This window comes from Pygocentrus nattereri, chromosome 10, assembly GCF_015220715.1.
Source record: "Pygocentrus nattereri isolate fPygNat1 chromosome 10, fPygNat1.pri, whole genome shotgun sequence".
NCBI classification, from domain to species: domain Eukaryota; kingdom Metazoa; phylum Chordata; class Actinopteri; order Characiformes; family Serrasalmidae; genus Pygocentrus; species Pygocentrus nattereri.
In genome coordinates, this window is record NC_051220.1 from 15,729,624 (window position 1) to 15,753,323 (window position 23,700).

Below are 23,700 nucleotides of genomic sequence, written 5' to 3' on the forward strand. Positions count from 1 at the left end.
GTGGCTGTGAGGTGAGAGTTGTGAACAGGGGGGTAAATGAGGTGGGGGGGGGCAATGCCCTGAGAGACCAGAAAAGGGGGGTTGCAGTAGGGGTAACTGTGTAGGGGGGGTGAGGGATCAAATCTATTGAAAAACAGATTGAGATTGTTCACCTATTTTTGGTCCCCTACAGCCTGGGGGCCAGGTTACTTGTGTCCAGAGATTGTTTTTAGACTTTTCCAGACCCCACTGATGTCATGGACACTCTCTACAAGGAAGTGCAGAGAATTCAGTGTGTGCAGCAGACTACTGGGTTATTCTATCAGTTTGCTGAGGCCAGCATTCTTTTCTCTGTGGTGGTCTGCTGGGGTGAATAGCATCACTGCAGGGGACATCAAGTGCTGCAATAAAGTAATTAGAAAAGCCAACAGCATCAGAGGACTGACTCTGGGCTCATTGGGCGCAGATGAGGATGGTGGAAAATTGTAAGATATTTTGAACAAATCTGCTCATTCGCTTAATTGTATGATACAGTGAAGTGAAACGGTTAAAATATGTAATACCCCATTATGGTTTTCAGAGAAGCAGCCCCATATCATGATGCTCTTACCTTCGTACTTCACTGTGGGAGTTCTTGATATCATACATTTGACTCTAAAAAAACTACATAAATTAAAATTAGATATGATAAATTATTGGGACTTGAAAGCTGTAGGAAATTGATTGCTTATGTCCTCAAAAAAATCAGAGCTTTTACTAATTTCCTCATTTTTTCTAGCATTGTGAGTCAAGCTAGGTTTATACCTGACACAATTGTAAGTGGTGAAAGGGAGCGCATGCCAGAAAATACACAATTGTGGTGCCTCCAACCCTACGTGCTGTCACATGGTTGTGCGCCTCAGAATTTTTGTAACCCTGCTTTCACACTTCCAGGTGATAAGTCATTTATGTTGTCCCAAGTTTGTCTCTTGAGGGTGTGTTCGATGCTGCTTGTGTTGTCATGTGTGGATCTATTGATGGTATGAAGAACTTCTCAGAGCCAATAGAGAACGGCGCTTCACCATGTCATAATTAATTTGCAAAGAGCTGAGAAAATCTCAGCTTGATTTGTTGCTTGTCTCCCTGCCACCCAGTTGCTTGTTTCTTGTCACTAAATCGCAGCTACAATCATATACTCCCTTAGCAAATGGCTGGTTTATTGTTTTGTTGCCTGCTACTGTCAGTGCAGAGTACCTTGGCACTCAGTGCAAACACAGTGCTTCAATCAAAATGGATGAATTTGAAGGGAGATTAGCTGAGCAAGTTTAGTACTACAGACACTTGTATGATACCTATCTATCATATCCTTTTAGTAAACTGCAGTGACACTAGCGCTACTATAAACGCTAATGTATTCGCTTCATTCGCTACTATACATGCTAACGTATTACCCATCAGTCATTGCATATTTTTTGAAAATACATTTTGATTATGACACTGTAGGACATTCCAAATGAAGGACTTTATAGATAAATAAACAAACAGATAGATAATGTTTGTGATGCTTCTGAAGAAGCATTGAAGGGAAGGGTGTATTTGTTTTGCCAAGTTCAAATTTCTGTTCTCTAGAGTCAGAGACTGCACCTTTAAGTTGTGCCAATTCTTTCATTTAGAAGTGGTGTTAGGTTTTACCTTGTACATTATCAAGATTCATTTGCTTATAGTAACACTTAATGGTGCTGGTTTAAAGTGGGGGGGGTGCTTCCTCCTGTTTCCATGTACTTTACTTGGGTGTGATTACTAAACTTGGATAAATTAGCAGAACTCCATTGAAGTACTCAATTTCCTCGATATTTTATGTTCAAAAAGTCAGAGATTTGTTGAAGATATATGTTTACAGTTAGTTACTGATATATATTAATTACATATGTGAATAATATATAATATATCCCTTAAAAGCAATTATAAGTAACCACTTGAATATTTTGCGGCTATTGCTTAAAATTGATCAAAAAGCAAAATTAATTTCTTTGTTGTACTTCACTGATCAACACTGGTGTCAAAAAATAATTAATGAGCCAATCCATAAAAACATAGCTTCAAAATAACGGATGAATAATAAATAGTATTCAAAGCAACTCATTTTTTTTCTTGTTGATTTTGTAAACTTAATTGGAAGCTGTGTGATAGACTGACCTGGTAAACATCAAACACCTTCATGATTCATATAAAATATACCTGTAAAATGGATCCAAACTTCATTTATAGCATATGTCATGTTATACCCCAAGTGACAGCTGGGATAGGCTCCAGCACCCCCCCCTGAGGGAGAAGCAGCTTAGAAAATGTGTGTGTGTGTGTGTGTGTGTGTGTGTGTGTGTGTGTGTGTGTGTGTGTGTGTGTGTGTGCGTGTGTGTTTGTATGAATTCACAAAAAAAGAAACGTGCCAGTCACAACTGCATATGTTTACATATTTCTATATTGTGGGCTATCTACACAAAGTTAGGTTGATTCCATCATTTAGGTAGACGTATGTGCTCCCAAATTTTTACACTGCTGCACTGACATTGAACCGTGTGCTGCACTGGGTCGGTATGACCAACAGGTCAAAACAAGCTCAGAACAAAGTGACCGCTATGCCCTGATTGGTGTTCTTGCTTTGCACTTCTTTTGTTTTGAGATGTTATGTTTTTATACACACAAAAACTAAAAGGAAGTAGTGGAGTAAAAGTAAAAAGTCACCCAAAATGGAAATACAGAAACTAATAACATTTACTTAGTTACTGTCCACCACTGCTTATTTTAACAAAAAAGAAATAGTGCACCAGGTAAAAAGACGGAGCAGGAGGGTTATGAGTAATCTTATATAAGGTAATCATGCAAATAAACAGTTTGGCAGAATTTTTTTTAAACTACAGCTACAACTCTGCCAAGTCAAAATGCCAGGGGGTAGTGCTCTTTAAAATCACATGATGATTAAAAAGACAAATTGGAACAGTGTGTAGGATCTGTAAGCACCCTGGGGCAAAGATGATACACCAGTATGTGATCCAAGACCTAAAGTCTTGCCAAGAATAACTTACTGTATGCTTTTTCAGTCTTCTATATGAAGTTTTCATTTTAATTCAACACACATTATTGTAGTACATTTTTCACCAGTTACATTGAAATATGTGTGTGTGTGTGTGTTTGTGTGTGTGTGTGTGTGTGTGTGTGTGTGTTGTGTTGTGTTGTATTGTGCTCCCAGAGGGCTAATTAATAATCAGTGACTTCTGCATATAGCTGGAATATCCTCTGCCCAAATATGTGGTTATTTAAAGTATTATTTACATTGCATTTTAGCTTATGTTAAAATTAACTTTTGCAAACACCCACTCTATTTAAGTGCCAAGCTGTATAGGTTCATCTGAGGTGTCTTTGCTCTTTGTAAACAGTCATGACCAGACATGAAAATTCTTTCAGAAGGAAAATTCATATCTTTCCTTTCAACACTTTCAAAGCTCCCTTTCATTATTAATTGTTTGTATTTGGCGAACAATGTGTCAGTTGAAATGCACAAGTAAACTCATAAGCCCATGAGGGACAATATGAAGGTTGGCTTGTGGATAACATATAACTGTCTAAATGTAAATTATATGTGGAACAATCTGCAACCTTTATTTAACTTAATATAGTGTTTTTTTTTCTAGCTGTCCATATTAGTATTCTCATAATGCACCATGCTGTTACAAAAAAATTGTCTTTGCAATGCCAAAATAGAGCAGAGACAGAAGAGGAACAATAGTGTCTAATACATTTAGATAAAATTTTCAAATGTAGTTGATAAGCCAGAACACCTCTGGTGTCTCATCTTTGCTTCTTTAATTTTGCAATGGAGCTACAAGCCTAATGTAGCTAACAACTAACCAAACCTTATACTCAATCAGGCTAACTTTATGCAAACAGTATAATTGATAGATGGCATAATAGAAGGGTATCTTACTCACTTTTGGTTGGAAAAGGGCAGCTACTGGGACAGTGAGGATCCCTTCCTGAATTTACAGATGCATGCAAAAGGTCCAGGTATGTGTGTGGTGGGGAGGCCAGAGTGGAGGAGATAGCTGGAGAGAGCGAACAGATGATTATTCAAGCAAACTGACCAGTAGAATTTGTACTGTTTGTAATAATCTGATCTGATGTGAGGCTACCATCTCTTCCCACCCTTGTTTGTGTATTTCTTTGCATATTGAATGTCAGCACAAAGCTATTTTTAAAAGGGAAAAACCCATTCCAGAATCATGCCTTCTCTGGATTGTAGTTGAAGCCACAAGCTGTATAAAGCCCATTGACGGTATTGAACAGACAGCTTAGGTTAGATTAACCCAGGAATGTCAAAGTGGGTTCCTTTGTACCTCTGTAGACTGTGTCTGAATTCAACTCCTGAAGGCCCTAGTAATTTGCTAATCAGATGTGTTAAATTAGAAGGAACACTTTAAATCTGTAGCCTCCAGTTTGTACCTTATTTTACATGTCTGTACATTAATTATTAAATATAAGTTCTTGGGATTTGCAATGTTAACAAGTTGTCTGACTGAACTTATTACCCATCTTGTCACATTTCCTTAGACATGGACATGAAACTCCATGTGCTAAATTACGCATATCTTATGATGCTGTTTTACTGTAAATGCTTCACATTAATTAAAATGATTGAACTATGAAATGATTGAATACTTTTTTAAACACTTGAATTCAGTTTAATTCTAAACACAAAGGCTCATTGTTATGTATGATGTGAAGGGGTGTATGATTGGATAGGAGTATCAAGAATATGTATGAGTAAGTGTGTCTGATAAAAGGTTGGGGTCAAGTCTATTCGATGACCCTTGGTGTAGACTGCCATGATTCCTGATGCTTGTGTCTCGACTTAGGTAAGTAGTGCACAGCAGGAGTTACATTGGCTTTTGAAATTCATATCTTTTTCAATATGTTCATGTAAAAGAGCCTGAAACTAAAGTTAACTAACTAGATAAATATCCTTCAGCTGTGTGAATGCTAACTAGCATTACCTTTCACAAGTATAACATTAACATCAATAATTATTATAATTATCACTCTTGGAGATGGACTCCTTGTAAACCCAATGATGGGTCCACTAGACCTGCAATAAATTGGCCAAGTAGCAAAAATATAAACACCACCTAAGGGTTAAGAATAAATTATTACTAATAAATGAAATCTAACCTGGTCAAGACCAAAGTGAAGCTATCAATTGATTTACAATAAATGCTTAAATACAGGCAATTTTATCTTCAGTAAAAAATAAGTTCCTCTCCTTGGATCACCATCTTACTGTGGTGGAGAGGTTTGCGTGCCTACATGATCCTAGGAGCTAAGTTGTCAGCGGCGAAAGCTCCTGGTAGGGCCTCCCAAGGCAAAGAGGTCCTAGGAGATGGGCCAGACAAAGGGTGATCCAAAAACCCCATATGAAGAAAAAGGCCAGGACCCATTTTTCCTTGCCCGGATTAGAGTTACCAAGGCCTCACCCTGGAGCCAGGCGTGGGGGAGGGGCTCATTGGCGAGTGCTTGGTGGCTGGGCCTTTACCCATGGGTCCCGGCCGGGCTCAGCCCGAAAGAGCTACATGGGACCACTCTCCCATGGACCCACCACCCGTGGGAGAAGTGCTTGTGGGGGTCCGGTGCAATGTGGATTGGGTGGCGGCCAAAGGCGGGGGCCTTGGCGTTCCAATCCTCGGCTACTGAAACTGGCTCTTGGAACATGGAACATGACCTCTCTGGCAGGGAAAGAGCCCAAGCTAGTGTATGAGGCTGAGAGATACCAACTAGATATAGTTGGGCTCACCTCAACACATGACAGGGGCTCTGGAGCAGACTCTCTCGAGAGGGGTTGGACTTTATTCCATTTTGGAGTTGTCCAGGGTGAGAGGTGTCGGGCAGGAGTGGGCTTAGTCATAGCTCCCCGGCTCAGCGCCTGTACGTTAGGGGTTTTCTCTGGTGGACAAGAGGGTTATTTCCCTGCGCCTTCGGGTTGGGGAATGCACTCTGACTGTTGTCTGTGCTTATGCACTGAACAGCAGTTCGGAGTACCCGGCCTTCTTGGAGACCCTGGAAGGGGTACTGGAAAGTGCCCCCTGTGGGGACTCCATTGTCTTGCTGGGTGACTTCAATGCTCGTGTGGGCAATGACAGTGAGAGCTGGAAGGGCGTGATTGGTAGGAACAGCCTCCCCAATCTGAACCCGAGTGGTGTTTTGTTATTGGAGCTATCAACCGATCACCACCTAGTGGTGAGTTGGATCAGATGGTGGGTAGAAATACCGGACAGACCTGGCAGACCCAAATGAGTTGAGAGGGTTTGTTGGGAACGTCTGGCAGAGGAACCTACCAGAAAGATCTTCAACTCCCACATCCCACAAAGCTTCGACCACACACCGAGGGAGGCCGGTGGACACCTCGAGTAAAGGAAGCCGTCAAGCTGAAGAAAGAGTCCTATTGGGCCTGGTTGGCTTGTGGGACTCTGGAGGCAAAAGATGGGTACCAAAGGGCCAAGAGGGTCGTGGCTTCAGCAGTTGCTGAGGCAAAAACTCAGGTGTGGGAGGAGTTTGGTAAGGCCATGGAGAAAGACTATCGACGGGCACTGAGAAGGTTCTGGCAAACCGTCAGGCGTCTCAGGAGAGGAAAGTGGTTCCCGACCAACACTGTAAACAGTGGGGCTGGGGGGCTGCTGACTTCGACTGGGGACATCATTGGACAGTGGAAGGAATACTTCAAGGATCTTCTCAATCCCATCAACGATCCTTCCCCAGAGGAGGCAGAGCTTGGAGATCAGAGCAAGGGTCCGTCCATCACTCGGGCTGAGGTAGCCAAGGTCGTTGGAAAACTCTTGGTGGCAGAGCACTGGGGCTGGAAGAGATCCGCCCAGAATTCCTGAGGGCTCTGGATGTTGTAGGGCTGTCTTGGCTGACACGCCTCTGCAACATCGTGTGGACATCTGGGGCAGTCCCCCTGGAATGGCAGACTGGGGTGGTGGTCCTGCTTTTTAAGAAAGGGGACCAGAGGGTGTGGGAGAAGAGAGTCTGACCGATAGTTGAATCTCAGCTATAAGAGGAACAATGCGGGTTTCGCCCAGGTTGTGGAACATTGGACCAGCTTTTTATCCTCACCAGGGTCCTGGAGGGTGCGTGGGAGTTTGCCCAACCAGTCTACATGTTTTTTGTGGATTTGGAGAAGGCATTCGACTGCGTCCTTCCCTGGATACTGTGGGGAGCGATCCGGGAGTACGGGGTGAGGGGCTCGTTGTTACAGGCCATTCGGTCCCTGTACAAATGGAGCAGGAGCTTTGTTCATATAGCCCGCAGTAAGTTGGATTGGTTTCCAGTTAGGGTTGGACTCTGCCAGGGTTGTCCATTGTCACTGATTCTGTTCATAATGGACAGAATTTCTCGGAACAGCCAAGTGGCGGAGGGTGTCTAGTATAGTGGCCTCAGGATTTCATGTCTGCTTTTTGCAGATGATGTGGTCCTGTTGGTGTCATCAGGCCAGGACCTCCAGCTCTCTCTGGACCAGTTTGCAGCCAAGTGTGAAGCAGCTGGGATGGAAATCAGCACCTCTAAATCTGAGACCATGGTTCTCAGTCGGAAAAGGGTGGAATGCTCTGTCCAGGTCGGGAGTGAATTCTTGCCCCAAGTGGAGGAGTTTAAATATCTTGGGATTTTGTTCCCGAGTGAAGGAAGGATGGAGCAAGAGGTTGACAGGCGGATTGGTGCGGCATCTGTAGACCCTATACCGGTCCGTCATGGTGAAGTGAGAGCTAGCCGAAAGGCGAAGCTGTCAATTTACTGATCAATCTATGTTCTGATTCTCACCTATGGTCACGAGCTTTGGGGAGTGACCGAAAGAACGAGATTGCGGATACAAGCGGCTGAAATTAGCATTCTCTGCAGGGTTGCCGGGCTCTCCCCGGATAGGGTGAGAAGATTGGCGAATCGGGAGAGGCTCGGAATAGAGCTGCTGCTCCTCCACGTTGAGAGAAGCCAGTTGAGGTGGTTCAAGCATCTGATAAGGATGGCCTCTGGACGCCTCCCTAGGGAGGTGTTCCAGACATGTCAGAAGGGGAGGAGACCTTGGGGAAGACCCAGGACACATTGGAGGGATTATATCTCTCGACTGTCTTGAAAACGCCTCGGTATCCCTCCAGAAGAGCTGGAGGAGGTGGCGGGGGAGAGGGAGGCCTGGGCCTCTTTGCTTAGGCTGCTGCCCCTGCGACCTATGATAAAGGCAACTATTTTGTACCAGATCTTGGAACACTTTGGAAAAGGGCCATGGGGCCACTAGGTATTACACCATTCTTAACCCAGACCTTAACAGTAAAGAAAGACAACCTGGGAAACAGATCTAAATGCCTCTTTTACTCAAACAGAGAAGGATAGGATTCTGAGGCTGCCAAAGAAAATGTTCAGAGAGCTGAAGACATGACTCACTCAGTTTAAAATCATAAACAGGTTATAATGGACTCCATCTAGACTACACAGAATCGGCCTACTAGATAGCCCCAATTGGCACTGTGGAGCTGAACCAGGCACATTGATGCACATGATGTGGGAATACCCTAATATACAGGTTTTCATGTCTGACATCCAATACTAAATTGAGGAAATTCTAGGCAAACACATTAATTTCTCACCTGGATTGTACATCTTAGAGGAGCCCTCTGATTTGTCAGATTTGGAACCCTCTGAGGCTGACTGGACTCGAAAGCCTTAATACTAGGTTGTAAATTGATTCTGAGAGTGGAGGGAACTCTACAGCATCATCTCCATCTCACTGGTATGCAGAAACAGGCAGCTTGGCTGCATTGGAAAATCTATCATTCAGGCTTCAGAAAAATTTGGAGATGTTTCACTGTAAATGCAGAAAATATTTGTCTTATCTGGATGCAGGAGCAAAACATGTGGGTCTGGTTATCAATTAAGTATTACTCTTTGTGGGTTTTTTTCTTTGTTTTAACAACCTAACTGTCAAATTGTTTTAAATCAAAATATGCTGTCCCCCTCCCCCTGCCTCTCTTACATCCCTATGTACCTGTTTTACAATTTAAATGTAATAAAAATTAAATCTAAAAAAAAAAAAAGTTGGTAAACAATTTAATAAGCTATTTACTATCAAAGCCATTTATGGAACAGTAATAGCTGATGGAAGAATAGAGAGAAATGAATTAATGAAATAAGGACATAATGAAAATCATATTTTGGTAAGCACAGTCTAGCAAACAAATCAATTAGTTTAGCTAATTTAGTTTTAGTGGCAAGTTGTCTTTTCTGCAATCTGAAGTGAATTTTGATCATGATTAAGGCTTTGTCCTTTAAGAAGTCTCCAATATTATCCTACTAGTACGGAAAACAAACAAACAAAAAAACTTGCAGTTATCTTCCTTGTGCTTGCAGGTATCTTCTCTTTGCTATGATTGGCTTTATTAAAATATATGTGGATTGCAACTAATAGCAGTGTTGCGTAAACAGTGTAGAACATAGAACAAACACTGCTGTTTGTGTGAGATAGCTAAGCTGCAAGCAAGCTAAGTAAGTGCTTAATTAGTTGGTGCTTGGCTAGTGACTGTTCTTTAAATGATATTAGCATTTTCTGGACCAAATAAATAAATAAATCTCATGTAGTTTAGAAAGGTACATAACTCAGTTGTTTTCACTTACTAAGCTCCTGTGACCTCATCTGCAGTATGAGAGTCTTTTCAAAATGCCCACGTTTTTGCTATTTGGCTGTTGTACATGGTTGGTTCAGAGTTAATCATGGTTGAATGCTGTTGTTCTGCCTTGCAGTAAGTACTGCCATCCTCTTACAGCTAAATTTATGGAGACGTCAGTGTAATCATAGCACCACCTACTGCACTCTTACACAACATATTCTGCCTTTTAAATCAGACTCTTGAGGCCTTTCCCAAAGTTCACACTTGCAGGCATGTGTACTGGTTTGTAAGCTTTCAAAAAAGTCCCATTTCTCAAATGTGCAAAAACACTTAACAGAGTAAACACACTTTTTCCTGAATAATGCATTGATAAGTTTTTTAAAAAGAGGTATTGTGACTTGTGACTGGCAATCTCATTTTGGAGCTGGCTACATAGCTAAACACTTAGGTTAATTTTGTACGATCATTGTATGTTTGTGAGTTGGTTAACTATAACTTCCATAGTAGGATGACTATTGATACTTAAAGCTCACTATAAGATTTGGTTTGACTTTGCAAATGCACCAATCATGGTAGACAAAATAACATATAGTCTAGCACTGAAGCAGCAAGCCTTCTTAAGGTAGAAACACTTGTCAGATTTTGTCTGGTTGTTCCTGCGTCCTCAGCTGAAGCTGAACAAAGTTTTCTGGTCTTTGGAGACTGAAAACATGGCTCCGCAGTATCATGACACAAGAACGCTTTAATGTTGCTGTGTGTCATATACACAAGGAAAAGCTGGACAAACTAGACACAAAGATGATATTGCATCTATTTGTGGCTTGTAAGGAGAACCAAATAAATAGTTTTGGTTGTTTTGATTAGGAATGCAGACAAACTCACATCTCTTTTACTCCCTCACTCAGTATCTCTCACTCTGTCACTTACTCACATCTCTTACACTCATTATTTCACTCACTTTGTCTTTCACTCACTTTATATCTGTCACTAACTCAGTATCTCTTTTAAGCACTCAGTATCTCTCCCTCACTCACTATTTCACTCACTGTCTCTTTCGCTCCCTCCCTCCCTCACATCTTTTTCATTCACGTACTCTCTTTTACTCACTATCTCTGTCACTAACTCACTCAACACTCTTTTACTCACTCACTCACTAACATATCTTTGATTCACTCACTGTGTTTCACTCACTCTCACTCACTCTCTTTCATTTATTTACTCTTTCTTTCACTCTCTATCTCTGTCACTAACTTACTGTCACTATGTCTTTTACTCACTCAATCACACTAATCACACTCACTCTCTATTTCACTCACTCTCATTCACTCACTCAGTCACTCATTCACTGACTCAATCATTCAGTCACCATCTGTATCTATTTGCATATGTATTATTTGAACCATTGTTCACTTTTCAATATTGGTCATTAAGAGTACACTAATGAAAAAGAAATGCACTTTTAATCAAATTTTTAACGTTTGCATGTTTGAAGTAGTTTTATTCACATTTTGAATGGTCAGTAGTTGTTTAGTTTAATACAAGCATACATTGACATGACAAACCTGACATTGTCTCAAAATTAACATGTAGTTTGGCAAGTCAGGTGTGTTGTAGGGGCTAGTGGTTGGAACATGGTGGATGGCACCATTCTCTGAGACAGCAGCACACATCATTCACAGCAGCACACATCACACACATCACACATGTTGCCCCCACATTGGCCTGACACATCCACAGTGGCTTGTTGACCTATGCTGTTTCTGCCACAACATCTGACTTTGTTCAGATTGAATCCTGCCTCATTCACATACAAAGTGTGGGTGGGATCTCACTTGCCTCTAGATCCATCACTCTCTGCAAACCACACAACTAGTGTACATCAAACCAAGGAGTTGGGCTTGGCCCCTTAGTTCCAGTAAAATGAACTCTTAATGCTTCAGTAGACCAAGAGATTTTGGACAATTTCACGCTCCCAAATTTGTGGGAACAGTTTGGGGATGGCCCCTTCCTGTTCCAACATGACTGTGCAATAGTGCACAAAGCAAGGTCCATAAAGACATGGATGAGTGAGTTTGGCGTGGAAGAACTTGACTGGCCTGCACAGGTGTTGTATCAGGTTCAGTCCTAAGCAGAGAACGTGTCTCCACTGCTCTGAGTCCAGTGGCAGCACTTTACACCACTGCATTCAACACTTTGCATTGCGCTTGGTGATGTAAGGCTTGAATGCAGCTGCTTGGCCATGAAAACCCATTCCATGAAGCTCTCTACCCACTGTTCTTGAACTAATCTGAAGGCCACATGAATTTTGGAGGTCTATAGCAATTGACTCTGCAGAAAGTTGGAGACCTCTGCGCACTATATGCCTCAGCATCCACTGACCCCATGCTGTCATTTTACAGGTCAGTTGCTGTCGTTCCCAATTCCACTTTGTTATAATACCACTGACAGTTGACTGTGGAATATTTAGCAGCAAGGAAATTTCACGACTGGACTCCTATCATGATACCACACTGGAATTCACTGAGCTCCTGAGAGTGACCCATTCTTTCTCAAATGTTTGTAGAAGCACTCTGCATGCCTAAGTGCTTGGTTTCATACACCTGTGACCAAGGAAGTGATTGGAACAGCTGAATTCAATGATTTGCACAGGTGAGTAAACACTTTCGGAAATATAGTGTATATATATATATATATATATATATATATATATATATATATATATATATATATATATATATGTTGAATCTGTAGAGTACATACTATATCATGCTATTGTAGAGTTCATACTATATCATGCTATGATGAAGTTTACATGGATACTTCGTAGTATGTGCTCTTTTCTTCAATTAATAATTTCATATTAGAACACTCTGAATGACTAGAAAAATTGGTAGACATCCGTTTTAAGCAAAACCACAAACTGCAAGTGTGGTCTTTGGGACAAGCCAATACTAACATTACAACAGCACTGTTACTTTGTGATTTATGCATTTGCCTAGGTTGCCTCACAGAGGTAGGACCTGTACTGCGCTGTGTCCATCTGAATTGAGCTTATGCATTGTTTCTTAATCCTGCTCTCAGGGTTTCACAGCACTGCACCATTTTCATTCCCAGCTTCAACACATCTGATGCAGCTCAGTAACTGATTAACACGCCCTTCATGATCTGGATCAGGTGAGCTGGGGTTTGCATTAATTCTAATTGTGCAGGAGAGTGGGTCTCCCAGTCAGTGAAAAAAGTTTATTAGCTGACCTACAGTATGTTCTAATGTTTCCACATTCATTTTGATGTTAACTGTTCCCTTGTGATATGTGATATCCATTTGATCTGATGCTCTTCTCAGGTTATACAGTCACTCTGTCACCCTACAGTGTGGGAGATTTTCTGTGGAAGATTAAATGCCGCCATCTACAGGAATAACGGCAGGAGTTCATAAACCTGCTTTTCAAGAGTAAATGGCCAGGGCATAAAACCTCAAAACACATTTATGCACGTAGAGAGCAAATGCCTTGCTCTGAAAACTGTAAGTGCAGCATGCTCTCCTAAGATTTCCATAGCCAATGTCATTGTGACAAGCCAGGCAATGATTTACAGAAATCTAAATTTCTGTATAAATAAATGATTAAAATGTAAACAAACTGGACTGAATGCGAAATCCTCTATTCTAGAAAACTCTAGTCGTTTCTAAAAGCTATGTCACAGAAAGCTATTACATGAAATCATAAATGTATACACTGCCTGATGCCTGAGACACTGTTATATGTTAATGTTTGGTAAGGTTTTTAACTAAAACATGTTTTTAAATAATTAAAATTCATGTTAGAGAGGAAGAAGTAGGGCATTATACTGCAAAACAGTCCCCAAAATGTATGTCTCATTTTAACATTTCAAATAAACCTCAAAAGACACATGTAGGTTCACTGGTGATTTTTAGGAATGCAGATGAAAAAAAATTAAATTGGTACAAAGGCTAAATGAAAAATCATCTTAATCCTAAAGATAGTCAAGTGGGCAAGCTATGTTTAGTATCTACACTTGTGGCCAAAAGTTGAGACTGACAAATTTTAGTTTTCACAAAGTTTGCTACTTTTTAGATCTTTTTTCAGATGTTTCTATGATATACCAAAGAACAATTCTAAGCATTCCATGCTTTATAACTTATTGACAAATACATCAAGTTTATGCAGAGACTCAATATTTACAGTGTTGACCCTTCTTTTTCAAGAGTTTCACAATATTTGTGCTTGTTTGTCGACCTGCTTTTTGAGAATTTACCACAGGTTCTCAATAGGATTAAGATCTGGGGAGTTTCCTGGCCATGGACCTAATATTACAATGTTTTGTTCACCAAACCACTTACTTATCACATTTGCATTGCATTTGACATGGTGCTCCATCATGCTGGAAAAGCATTGTTATTCATCAAATTGCTCCTGGATCATTGGGAGAAGTTGCTCTTGGAGGACGTTTTGATACCATTCTTTTTTCATGGTAGGGTTCTTAGGGCAAAATTGTGAGTGAGCCCAATTCCTTGGGTGAGAATCAACCTCACACATGAATGGTCTCAGGATGCTTTACCTTTGCCATGATACAGGACTCATGATAGCACTCACCTTGCCTGTGAAGCCCTTTTGATGCACAGCAACAATAACTGCAAGTGTTTCCTTGGAGGTAAGGATGGTTAACAGAAAACCACCCCCCTTTTAAAGCAAGCAGTCTGCTCTTCTAATTCAATTGGCATGACAGAGTGATATCAGTTGCCCTGTCCTCATTAACACTTTCTACTGAGCTAACGAGAAGATCACTGAAATGATATTAACAGGTCATTTTGTGGCAGGGCTGAAATACAATGAGTTACAAAGAGTTTTTTTTTATTAAGTTCATTTTAATGGCAAGGAATGACCTTGCAATTAATTGCTATTCATCTGATCACTCTTCAGAACAATTGCCACCATAAAAACGTTAGCAGCAAACCTAGTGAAAACCAAAATTTGTGTCACTGTACTGTACTTATGCAACAGGGCTATGAGGCTAAAAGGGGATTTTGGGTGGCCTAGACTCCCATTACTTTTCAGTTACTTTAGCATCATAGATCCACTGCCAAACTAAAGATGCAAACTCAGGACACCAAACATATCTTGGCCTAAACAACGTTCAAATTCAATGAACCACAATACAGTACAGTAATGAAATTCAGAGTAATTTATCTTGATTTTAAGCATTTATTTGTTAAAAATACACTAAAATCAGACTAAATACAAATAAACAGTACAAAGTGATTTATGTCATTGTGTTAGCCTAATTATTTCAACTCTTCTTTAGGAAGTCCTGTATTTACAGTTACCATTCAATATCAACTTTGGCTATCAGTACTTAGTCAACTAACACGTAAATAATGTTATGACTACCAGGTAGAATGTGGTGCAACAAATCCATGTAATGGACAAACTGCATCAAGAGGTCAGGAACAAAACTGTGTTCTAACTCAGGGGTGTTCAGTTTTCAACAAATCAGGAGCTCATGTGATCAGTTAATTGAAAAACCACACAGCCCTTTTATGGATAGGATTGGACGCCCCTGCTCTACCTGTATTTTTCAAGCCTAGATATTTATGGCTTTATTAAAAATAACAAATTCTTATGTTTTTTCTGCATTTATACTTTAATGGTGTTTTTGCGAGTTTTTCTTGGCTACTTAAGACTTTTGCACAGTACTGCAACTGTAAAGACAATTTATTTTAATATTTTTGTAAGGTTAACTAATAATAGTATTTTTCATTATTTACAGATAATGTAAAGTCAGCATTCTACCACTCAAAATTTGCTTTTTTTCTGACTGTTGCAGTTGGTCCCTGCAGCAAGATTTCTGTGCATGAATTAGCTCATTAATCCTGCAGTGTTCAGGAAAAGACTTTAATGGTATACAGATAAATCAGAAACCACTGAGAAGACATAAAATAGAAACAATTCAGTTACAAGTCCAATGACATGCATTATCATGTCCCCAAGCTTTACATGCCATTGCAACATTACCACAAGGTGGTAGCAAAGAGCATCTGGAAAAAAGCCTTGGAGTTATTTCTGACATTTTCTGTAATTTTATAAAAACATGTTTTTAAGGAGTAAACTACATGACAGGACAGCATAATCAAGGCAATGAATTAAAATGCTGAGGTAGTCCTACTGCTGAATCCTTTTCTGCATATGTTCTTGTTTTGAAGAACAAAATCTGAATGAGGATGCCTTCCAGCCTTAACCACATCTATTAAAAGCACAAAGGGCTGCATGATGTGGTTAGATGTGATTACACAAGTGGTTAGGATAGGAATGTTTTAGCTTACACTTACAGTTTAATGTTGTAGCTCAATATTGTAGCATGAAAGGTGCTACACAAATGTTCTGCTGTTTTACATTACATTTACCTCAACACTAAAGTATTCACAAGATTCTTGCAGCTAGTTTGTAAGATGATGTTAAACGTAAGATCAAGGGCCTTTCGGAAGAGGTAATGGGTAGAGCATCTTACAGTGTTATGCATGGAGTCACATGGTGGCAGTATGTACCTTTTGAAATCCATTTGTTAGGGGGGGGGGTGAAAATGTACAGCATAGGAATAATCAGAGACCTGCTGTATTTTAGAGGACACTTTCCTTTGATGTTGCTGTGAAGGCTGTGAAAAACTCTTTCATAGATTTTTTTGGCTGGCATTTGTGATCACAAGCAATATATGCCCATATATTATACCATATATGACAGACCTGTGCAACTTGCTGTAATCTTAGTGCTCTCTAGAGGGGCAGAGGAACATCTGAGAGGCATACTATGAAGCTCGATTTATTGGTCAGTTAAAGGTAACCTTGAGATGAATACATTGATTCAGTCCAGTTCCACTTTAACAAAAATCCCATGTTATATTGCTTACCCACAGATCCAACTTTACAGGGTGGGGGAAAGATTAATCATTAAATAATGTTTTTTTCATAACTTCTTTTTTTTAAATCAAAAGATTAGCCTAACAATTCACAAAACCACATCTATATTGATTTGTAGAATTATATACGGAAAAACAATCAAAAAAACCCCAAGCATCATGTGGCTCATGTGAGATCTGAAAAATGTTCAATATACAGTTAAACCAAGGAAGAGAGAATGGTTTTAAAGAATTGGAAGTGTTTCAGATGTTAGTTTAAAATAATGTTAAAATAAAATAATGTAAAATAATAAAGCATGCCCTTGCCTGTTGGTCATTATACTTACTTTCTAAATTCACAGTATAAGAATTGACCATTTTAGATGAACATTTCAATAGCTATTGTGGGTTGTATTTTTTTGTACATGTTTGTCATGTAGTTCAGATGTATTTACTGTAAATGTTTTAATTAACAGCTTGTAAAATACACTGGAAGTAGGGGACTGAGTGAAAACAATCTATCAAGTCAACTGCAAAAATGTTGATTTTTAATTCCCTTTTTAATAGACCAATGGACTATTTACACTACTGTAAAATATCACTTTTGCCTTTGAAAGATGACTGCATCACTTGTTTATCACATTGTTACATATGCTTCTAGTTGTTAAAATACTGTGGAAAAGACCTCTGTCCATTACTACCTGTAAAACATAGGATCTGAAACACAATTATTTACCAGTCAAGATTTGTGCACACATTTACCTCCTATAAAACCAACCTTTTCCTCTTTTGTTTCCATTATGTTCCTGAGATGTGGTTTCGTACATATTCCAAAGCTAATAGCCTGTCAAAGTATATTATGAAACCAGTGCCAACATTCAAATCCTGACCAAAACCACCTTTTTTGGCTTTGCCTATTCCTGTTCCACTTATTTAAGCCACTCTTTCTGGCTTTCCCTAGACAGCCCTCACTTGCCTACACCCACTTACGTGGTTAGTGTGGAGGAAGCATTTAACAACACAGCCTTGTCCTGGATGTTAGTGGATAATATTCACATCAAGGAGATGCTGTAAATTGCGGACCCAAATGAGCTGTTATAAATGGACAGAACTGATTATCACAAGGCTTTCATTCTGAGACTTCCTAGGACTGCTACTCTGGTTGGCACTCTAAAAATTTCCTATTTAAAGCCCCAAAGAAGTAGGTAGTACATCTCGTAAAAGCTTAGCTTTTAGCTCTCATGTTCTCTTATTCATTATTACACTATACTTTTTATGACAATAATAAAGCTATCCACTATTGTGGCTCCTGCTACACTGAGATGTTTTTGTCAAAGTCTACTTGTACCAATATGGATTACTTTTTTTTGTTTTTGCATTATAGTTTGAAGCACATATTATTTGATCTACCTATGTTATATATTTAAACAAATCTAGTAACAAACTCAAACTAAAGCATTTTAAATGTTTTGTTTAAAATGTAAATCTTTTGCTTAATCTGTTTTAAGGACTTTCTCTTTTTTCATGTTGTTCCTTTTATTTTCCACGGGGTGACATGTAACTCTAGTGTTCGTGACAAATGTTTCCATTCTCTCCCCATTTCACCTACAATTTATTTAAGCCCTCATATAACAAAATCCTTTGCACACAAAATTCCAAGGACAACTATTTTTTGGCCCTGCCTTATATAGATGTGTAATGCTTCCCATAATTGGTCAGTTTGATTTTCTCTGGCAGGATGATGTTTACGGAGTGTTCCTCGCCATTTGTAGCCTTCAAAAGGAAGTCCCTCTGCTGCCGCACTAGCTGGCTATACTTTGCGTTCACCAGCCACGTCTCACAGCGATTGAAGAAGATGATGCCGGTGGTTCCTAGGATCACCAGGCAAGTGAGCAGACCCAGTACAGTAAAGCAGATGACCTGGCTGTGGGTGACCAGGGGGCTGGAGGTGTGCATAGTCTCTTTCAAGGTGATCTTAAGTAGCTCACGCTCAGGGGGCCTCAGAAGCTTATGGAAGGCATGGGCTGGGAGGCTGTAGTGCAGGGGAGGATGGCCTAGGCCTGGGGGCTTAGGCCTGGCTTTTGGTTTCAATTTGTGAGTGTGGAGGTCACATGAAGGCCCTGTTAGGCCTGGTGGGCAAATGCAGTAGGTTCCACCATCAGTTCCATTTAAACAAGTGCCTCCTTTTCCACAGGTGGCCTCAGAGCATGAAGCCAGGTTGGTGTTGCAGATGGGACCAGAGAAAGCAGGGGGGCAAAGGCATGTGTAAGCCAGACCATGATCTGTGCAAGTGCCCCCATTTAGACATGGGTTGGGCTCACACTTATCAACATCAATTTCACAGAAATCTCCAGTGAATCCAGACGGGCAGAGGCAAGACGAGTGGCTGTCAGATCCATTATTATCCATACAGGTGCCTCCATTCTGACATGGGGAGCTAAACATGAAAGCACAAATTTCACATTTTAAGAGTCTTAACAGGATATTTATTTTAATTAAAAAAAGGCTTTTGAGCCTTTGGTCCAAATTCACACTTCATTTAAATTTGTGCAAATATTGTGCTTTTACCCAGAAAACCCAAGTGGTTATTAAAGCTTGGTATTATTTTAGGAAGGCCCCTTCATTTGATTTCATTTAATTAACATGTTGTAGGCAAAGCAGTCACATGCTTGACTGATTCTACCAATTTGTTTTATGTGTTGCTTGATTCTGTGTCAGAGTTAAAAAAAAAGACTGCTCACTGCAATCAATAATAATCGTTCAGTTGAATTTCAGGTGCAAAATATCAGTACTAATTTTCAGTAACCAATAGACTAGATTACTGCACTAAGAATACTAATGCAATTATAGGAGATAAAATCTCCCACAAGAAAATGATTATTTACCGTTTCTAAAATACTGGTGAGAAAGACCGCTCTTACCCATTTGTTAGACATGGTCCTTTCTTCAGCTGGCAGTTTTTCCCTGTGTAACCAGCAGGACAGATGCAGATATATCCTCCTTCTCCTGTCTCAATGCAAGTTGAATTGCCAGAACAAGGCTCTGCCGAACACAGATGGATGTCTAAAAACAAAATAAGTATTAGAGCTTAGCGTCCATTGCACAGTCTAATGCTTGCTGTTCCCTCATAAAATTGTGATTGCATTGCGTGGCCAAAGCACTGCCTCAGTATACATAACTGCTGAGAGATTTGTGGATCTGATGTCCATGAGACTGATTTTCAGTAAGTAGGTCTCACCTTGGTCACACTGACTGCCCACCCAGCCCTGCTCACAGATACACTGCCAAGCTTTTTCACATTTTCCATGAACGCAGCCAGGGAAAGGAACACATTGCTCGCATGTCACACCTTGCCAGCCAGGTCTGCACCTGAGAAAAGTGGAATATATTTTGGAATACCTTTTGAGTGAACATTTTAAGAAGATGAAGATGAAAATAACAATAAATGCCTAAGCATACCTGCACTCGCCATTCTTATCACAAAACCCATTTTCAAGATTGCACCCAGCTCCGCAAGCTGAACCTACAAAACATCAATGCAGTGGTAATTATAAAGCAGCTGTTCACACATTAAAAGTAAATGAACTGTTCAAAATATCATGCCAAATTACGATGTCTTCTGAAGACACTCTTGCACGCGATGCATGTTTTGCAAGTGGATATTCTGCAGACGTTCACCAATAAAGGCAGAAATGCAAAAAAGAATTCTGAAATCACTGAAATCTCACAAAAAAACGAAGTGCGGAGATCATTTACCTTGGCCAAGGGTTGCAGAGCCGAGCAAAAGTAAGTATGAAATCGTCAACCGCAGAAATCCATGTACACTCATGCTTGTATTTAGGTTAAGTGCTCGTCCTCCTGAAGCCCATTTATTCTCAGAAAAGTGGAGCGACTCGACGGCAGGTTGTGGCGAAGTGCAGGGCTCTAGCAACCCCCAATGCATGCATGGTCCACCGAATCCAATCTAAAAAACAGAACAGTCTTGCCAAGTTAACGTTCATCACCAATAAACACGACCCTGTGAAGATGGCGATAGCAGCAGTAACATGCTCGGTGTCGTTCCTTGTGGTAACGGCAGACGCTCCGAAAGGTAAAAGTAGAATCTATAACGTCAGCTCGAAAAGTACGATCAGGAAAAAAATTCACTCTCTTCTGAAATTTTCTTCTAGCCGCAACAAACAGCCCGTATTTTCAGTGTTTCCTTCATCATTTTTCTAAGAGCTGTTCATTTAGCCCCTTTTTTTGCATCTAAGCAGCACTAACGCCTTTCAGCCACAACACAGACGCGTGATGTTATGAGGAGAGATCGCATTCACTCTGTCGTGTCCAACACACGCTCCGCCCACCTGAGCTGGTGTAAACCTAGAACAAGTCATTTGCCTTGTTCTAGATTTACAGTTCCACATTTACTGCTGGATTCATATGACGAGAAGGTTTATTGTGATTTCAGCAACATTTTCCATTCTTCAAAATGGTCCCAATCTGCAAAAATGGAGCTTGGGGATTAAAACTGATTTATGCAGTATTTTGCAAAAATTAGAGATCGTTTGTTTAATATGCAGTCAAATTGCCATATACGTTTAAACTATTTATTTTTCAGCATCAAGAAAAAACAGAAAACATCAGCAAACAACACAACAACAGCACAGCAGCAAAAATATAGTATCAGTTTTTCACCTTTATTTTCACTTTCAGTTTTTCACCTTTACCTTTATTACAGCTTCCGTTTGTATATTTTTTCATACCTCCAAAGTTCTAAGTCTTAGTCTTTAGTGCATTTGTTGTTTCTCACAATCCAAGTAATACCAAACGTATTCAGTGATCCTAGACTTGGTTTTGGCCGGGTTCATTGTTGCTCACAGAACAACCACAGCTTTTTTATTTGATTTGAAACGTTTATTCATTTTTAAAAATCTATTTCCTTTTCTGAATAATGGATTCTTGACAGCTACACATCATTTCAGGCTCATGGCATTGAGTTGTCACAGTGGAAGGATGGATAGAAACATCTGCGAATTTGGAACGTGATTTTGTTTTCTCAAATATACACGTTGCAGCTTTGATAAAGTCCCATTTCATCTATATCATTTAATACATTGTAAATATCGGTTTATTCATTTTTTCTCTTTGATCCTCTTCCTTATCCAAATTCTCTCATAAATATTATCTGAAAAAAACTACATACGCTGCTGTGTAGTCACTGGCCATTTCAACTGCAAATTAAATATATTAAGAATGGTCTCTGAAGTTTGTACAGTATTGTAGCGAACTCTTTTTTGTTCCATTAGTGCACATGTATAGCTAACTAACTATTTACTTTGTTGCATATTTTCATGTGTTGTCATAAATGATAATATTTGCTTTAATTACCTGTAATATTTTAGGTGTTGGAGGGTGTACCTAACCCCTAAGGCCCAATTACAGCCTCCAGGCTCTAAACTTTCCCTAAATGAACCCCTGTGCTACCAAGGGAAATTATTTTAAAGCAAGTCACTTCCACTCACTGTCTCAAGTCACTTTCTTCCTTCCTTATTATTTTCCTTGTAATAGCCTGACCTACATGCACTGTACAGGTCCTGCTGCTATGTGGAAACACATAACCTCTCATCACCAAGTAAAGATGCAAACTGATAACCTTCCACTGTCAAAACAAATTCAAACCACAGATGCTACAGGGATGAAACTGCATACAGTGTAGGATAATCCAGTTGCCTTAGTGGCAACTGCAGTAGCAGCTTAAAGATAGCTATAGGCACACTTAATGTTGTTACAATAATATGTACTATTATCATTCATTATCAATTCTATAAGTATTACTATAAGCATTAACAATCCAATATACATGCTTGACAGTAAAGCATTATTTAGCTGTTTAAGAAAGCAGTTAATCAGCTTTGAAAAATACCATAATAAGTTACTAGTGCAAGGCATTTCACACAATTTGCATTTTATTTATAGTTCATTTTATGATGCACAATGCCCCACTGCCTCACAAGCAGAGACAAATATAGCCTACAAAAAGGAGGACAGTCTGCAGCACTGGTCTGGTTCCCAAAGCTATTATAAATCAGCTTTTCATTTGCCATATTAAAGGAGAGGCATCAGCCATTGATTTGCTGTCTTTTGATCTCATTTGAAATAAGTTTCTTTCATCCAGCCTCCCTCCTCCTAAGGGTGCTCCAGAATTGATGGGGAGCTACAAGGAGCTGCTTCATAGCTTTGACTGATGGCCAGTAAGATGCCAGGAAAATAAACAAGCAAGTGTGGAGCTGTGGTGGTGAAGGTTGTCTTGTCCTTGTCTCTTCATCTGATGTAATTACAGTTCAGGCACTTGGGCCCTTTTAATGTAGTTAAACTGTATTACAGGGTAATCTTATTTATAAATCATCCTCATCCAATTTGGAAAGCATTGAATTGAATTGTCTTCACAGTTGACATCAATCATGTCCATTTGCACAATGTATGGAAGGAGGCAGATGATATTGATAGCAATTGCAGTTAATCTAAATTACAAGGAAACTGAACCTCTGAAAATGGAAGATGTTGACAAATCTCATTCGACCTTGCTTTATGATGCTGTTCTGATGTGAACACCTATAACAACCACCAGTGATTTACTGGGCTGAAAAATGGGTCATCTAATGACCGGCTGTCCTGAATAAGCCATTACTTATTTAATTATGTATATGAGAGACACATTTGCACAATGCATGTGTCATATTCTGCTTCATAGGAACACCTTGTTCGTGCTTATTCATGGTGCACTGTTTTCAAAGAAAAAAGAAAGCTCCTGGGTCATGCTGAAAATCTTGATTAAATGCAAGGCATGGGTCTTTCGCTGACTACTGAAAAATCTTTTGCTTCCTAGTTTGATCATATTTAAGCCTGGTTCCCTGCTGAAAAAAATAGCCTATACCAGCATGCATTCCATACTGGTTTAAGCTGGTTTATGCTGGTCTATGTGGTCTTTTGCTAGTTTAGCTGGTCATCCAGGAATGCCATACTGATTGACCACCGTACCAGTTTCCAAAACACAACATGTTGTTGCTGTTCAAAGTAAAACTAGTATCTCCAAAATGACTATTTTACAAGGCAAAACATTTCTTTACATTTAATGTATGTTAACGTACAAAGA

The 23,700-nt window shown here is 39.8% G+C and overlaps 1 protein-coding gene across 1 annotated transcript; it reads right to left on the reverse strand.

Annotated features, from left to right (window-relative positions):
• Nucleotides 1-16,473: 16,473 nt before the first annotated feature.
• LOC108437014 (protein delta homolog 1) lies at nucleotides 16,474-20,867 on the reverse strand. Its single transcript, XM_017713833.2, has 5 exons — nucleotides 20,322-20,867; nucleotides 20,025-20,088; nucleotides 19,804-19,934; nucleotides 19,487-19,628; nucleotides 16,474-19,002 (listed from the first exon to the last, which is right to left on the reverse strand). Exons 1-5 carry the CDS (start codon nucleotides 20,506-20,508, stop codon nucleotides 18,249-18,251), a joined length of 1,278 nt encoding a protein of 425 aa, XP_017569322.1. The 5' UTR covers nucleotides 20,509-20,867; the 3' UTR covers nucleotides 16,474-18,248.
• Nucleotides 20,868-23,700: the final 2,833 nt, after the last annotated feature.

Excerpts from the sequence above, each read along its gene's own strand:
- LOC108437014 (XM_017713833.2), bottom strand. The coding sequence starts at position 20,508 with ATGCATTGGGGGTTGCTAGAGCCCTGCACTTCGCCACAACCTGCCGTC. Across the intron at positions 20,089-20,321 it reads CTCTGCAACCCTTGGCCAAG|GTTCAGCTTGCGGAGCTGGG; the intron begins GTAAATGATCTC and ends GATGTTTTGTAG. Across the intron at positions 19,629-19,803 it reads GGGCAGTCAGTGTGACCAAG|ACATCCATCTGTGTTCGGCA; the intron begins GTGAGACCTACT and ends TTTTGTTTTTAG.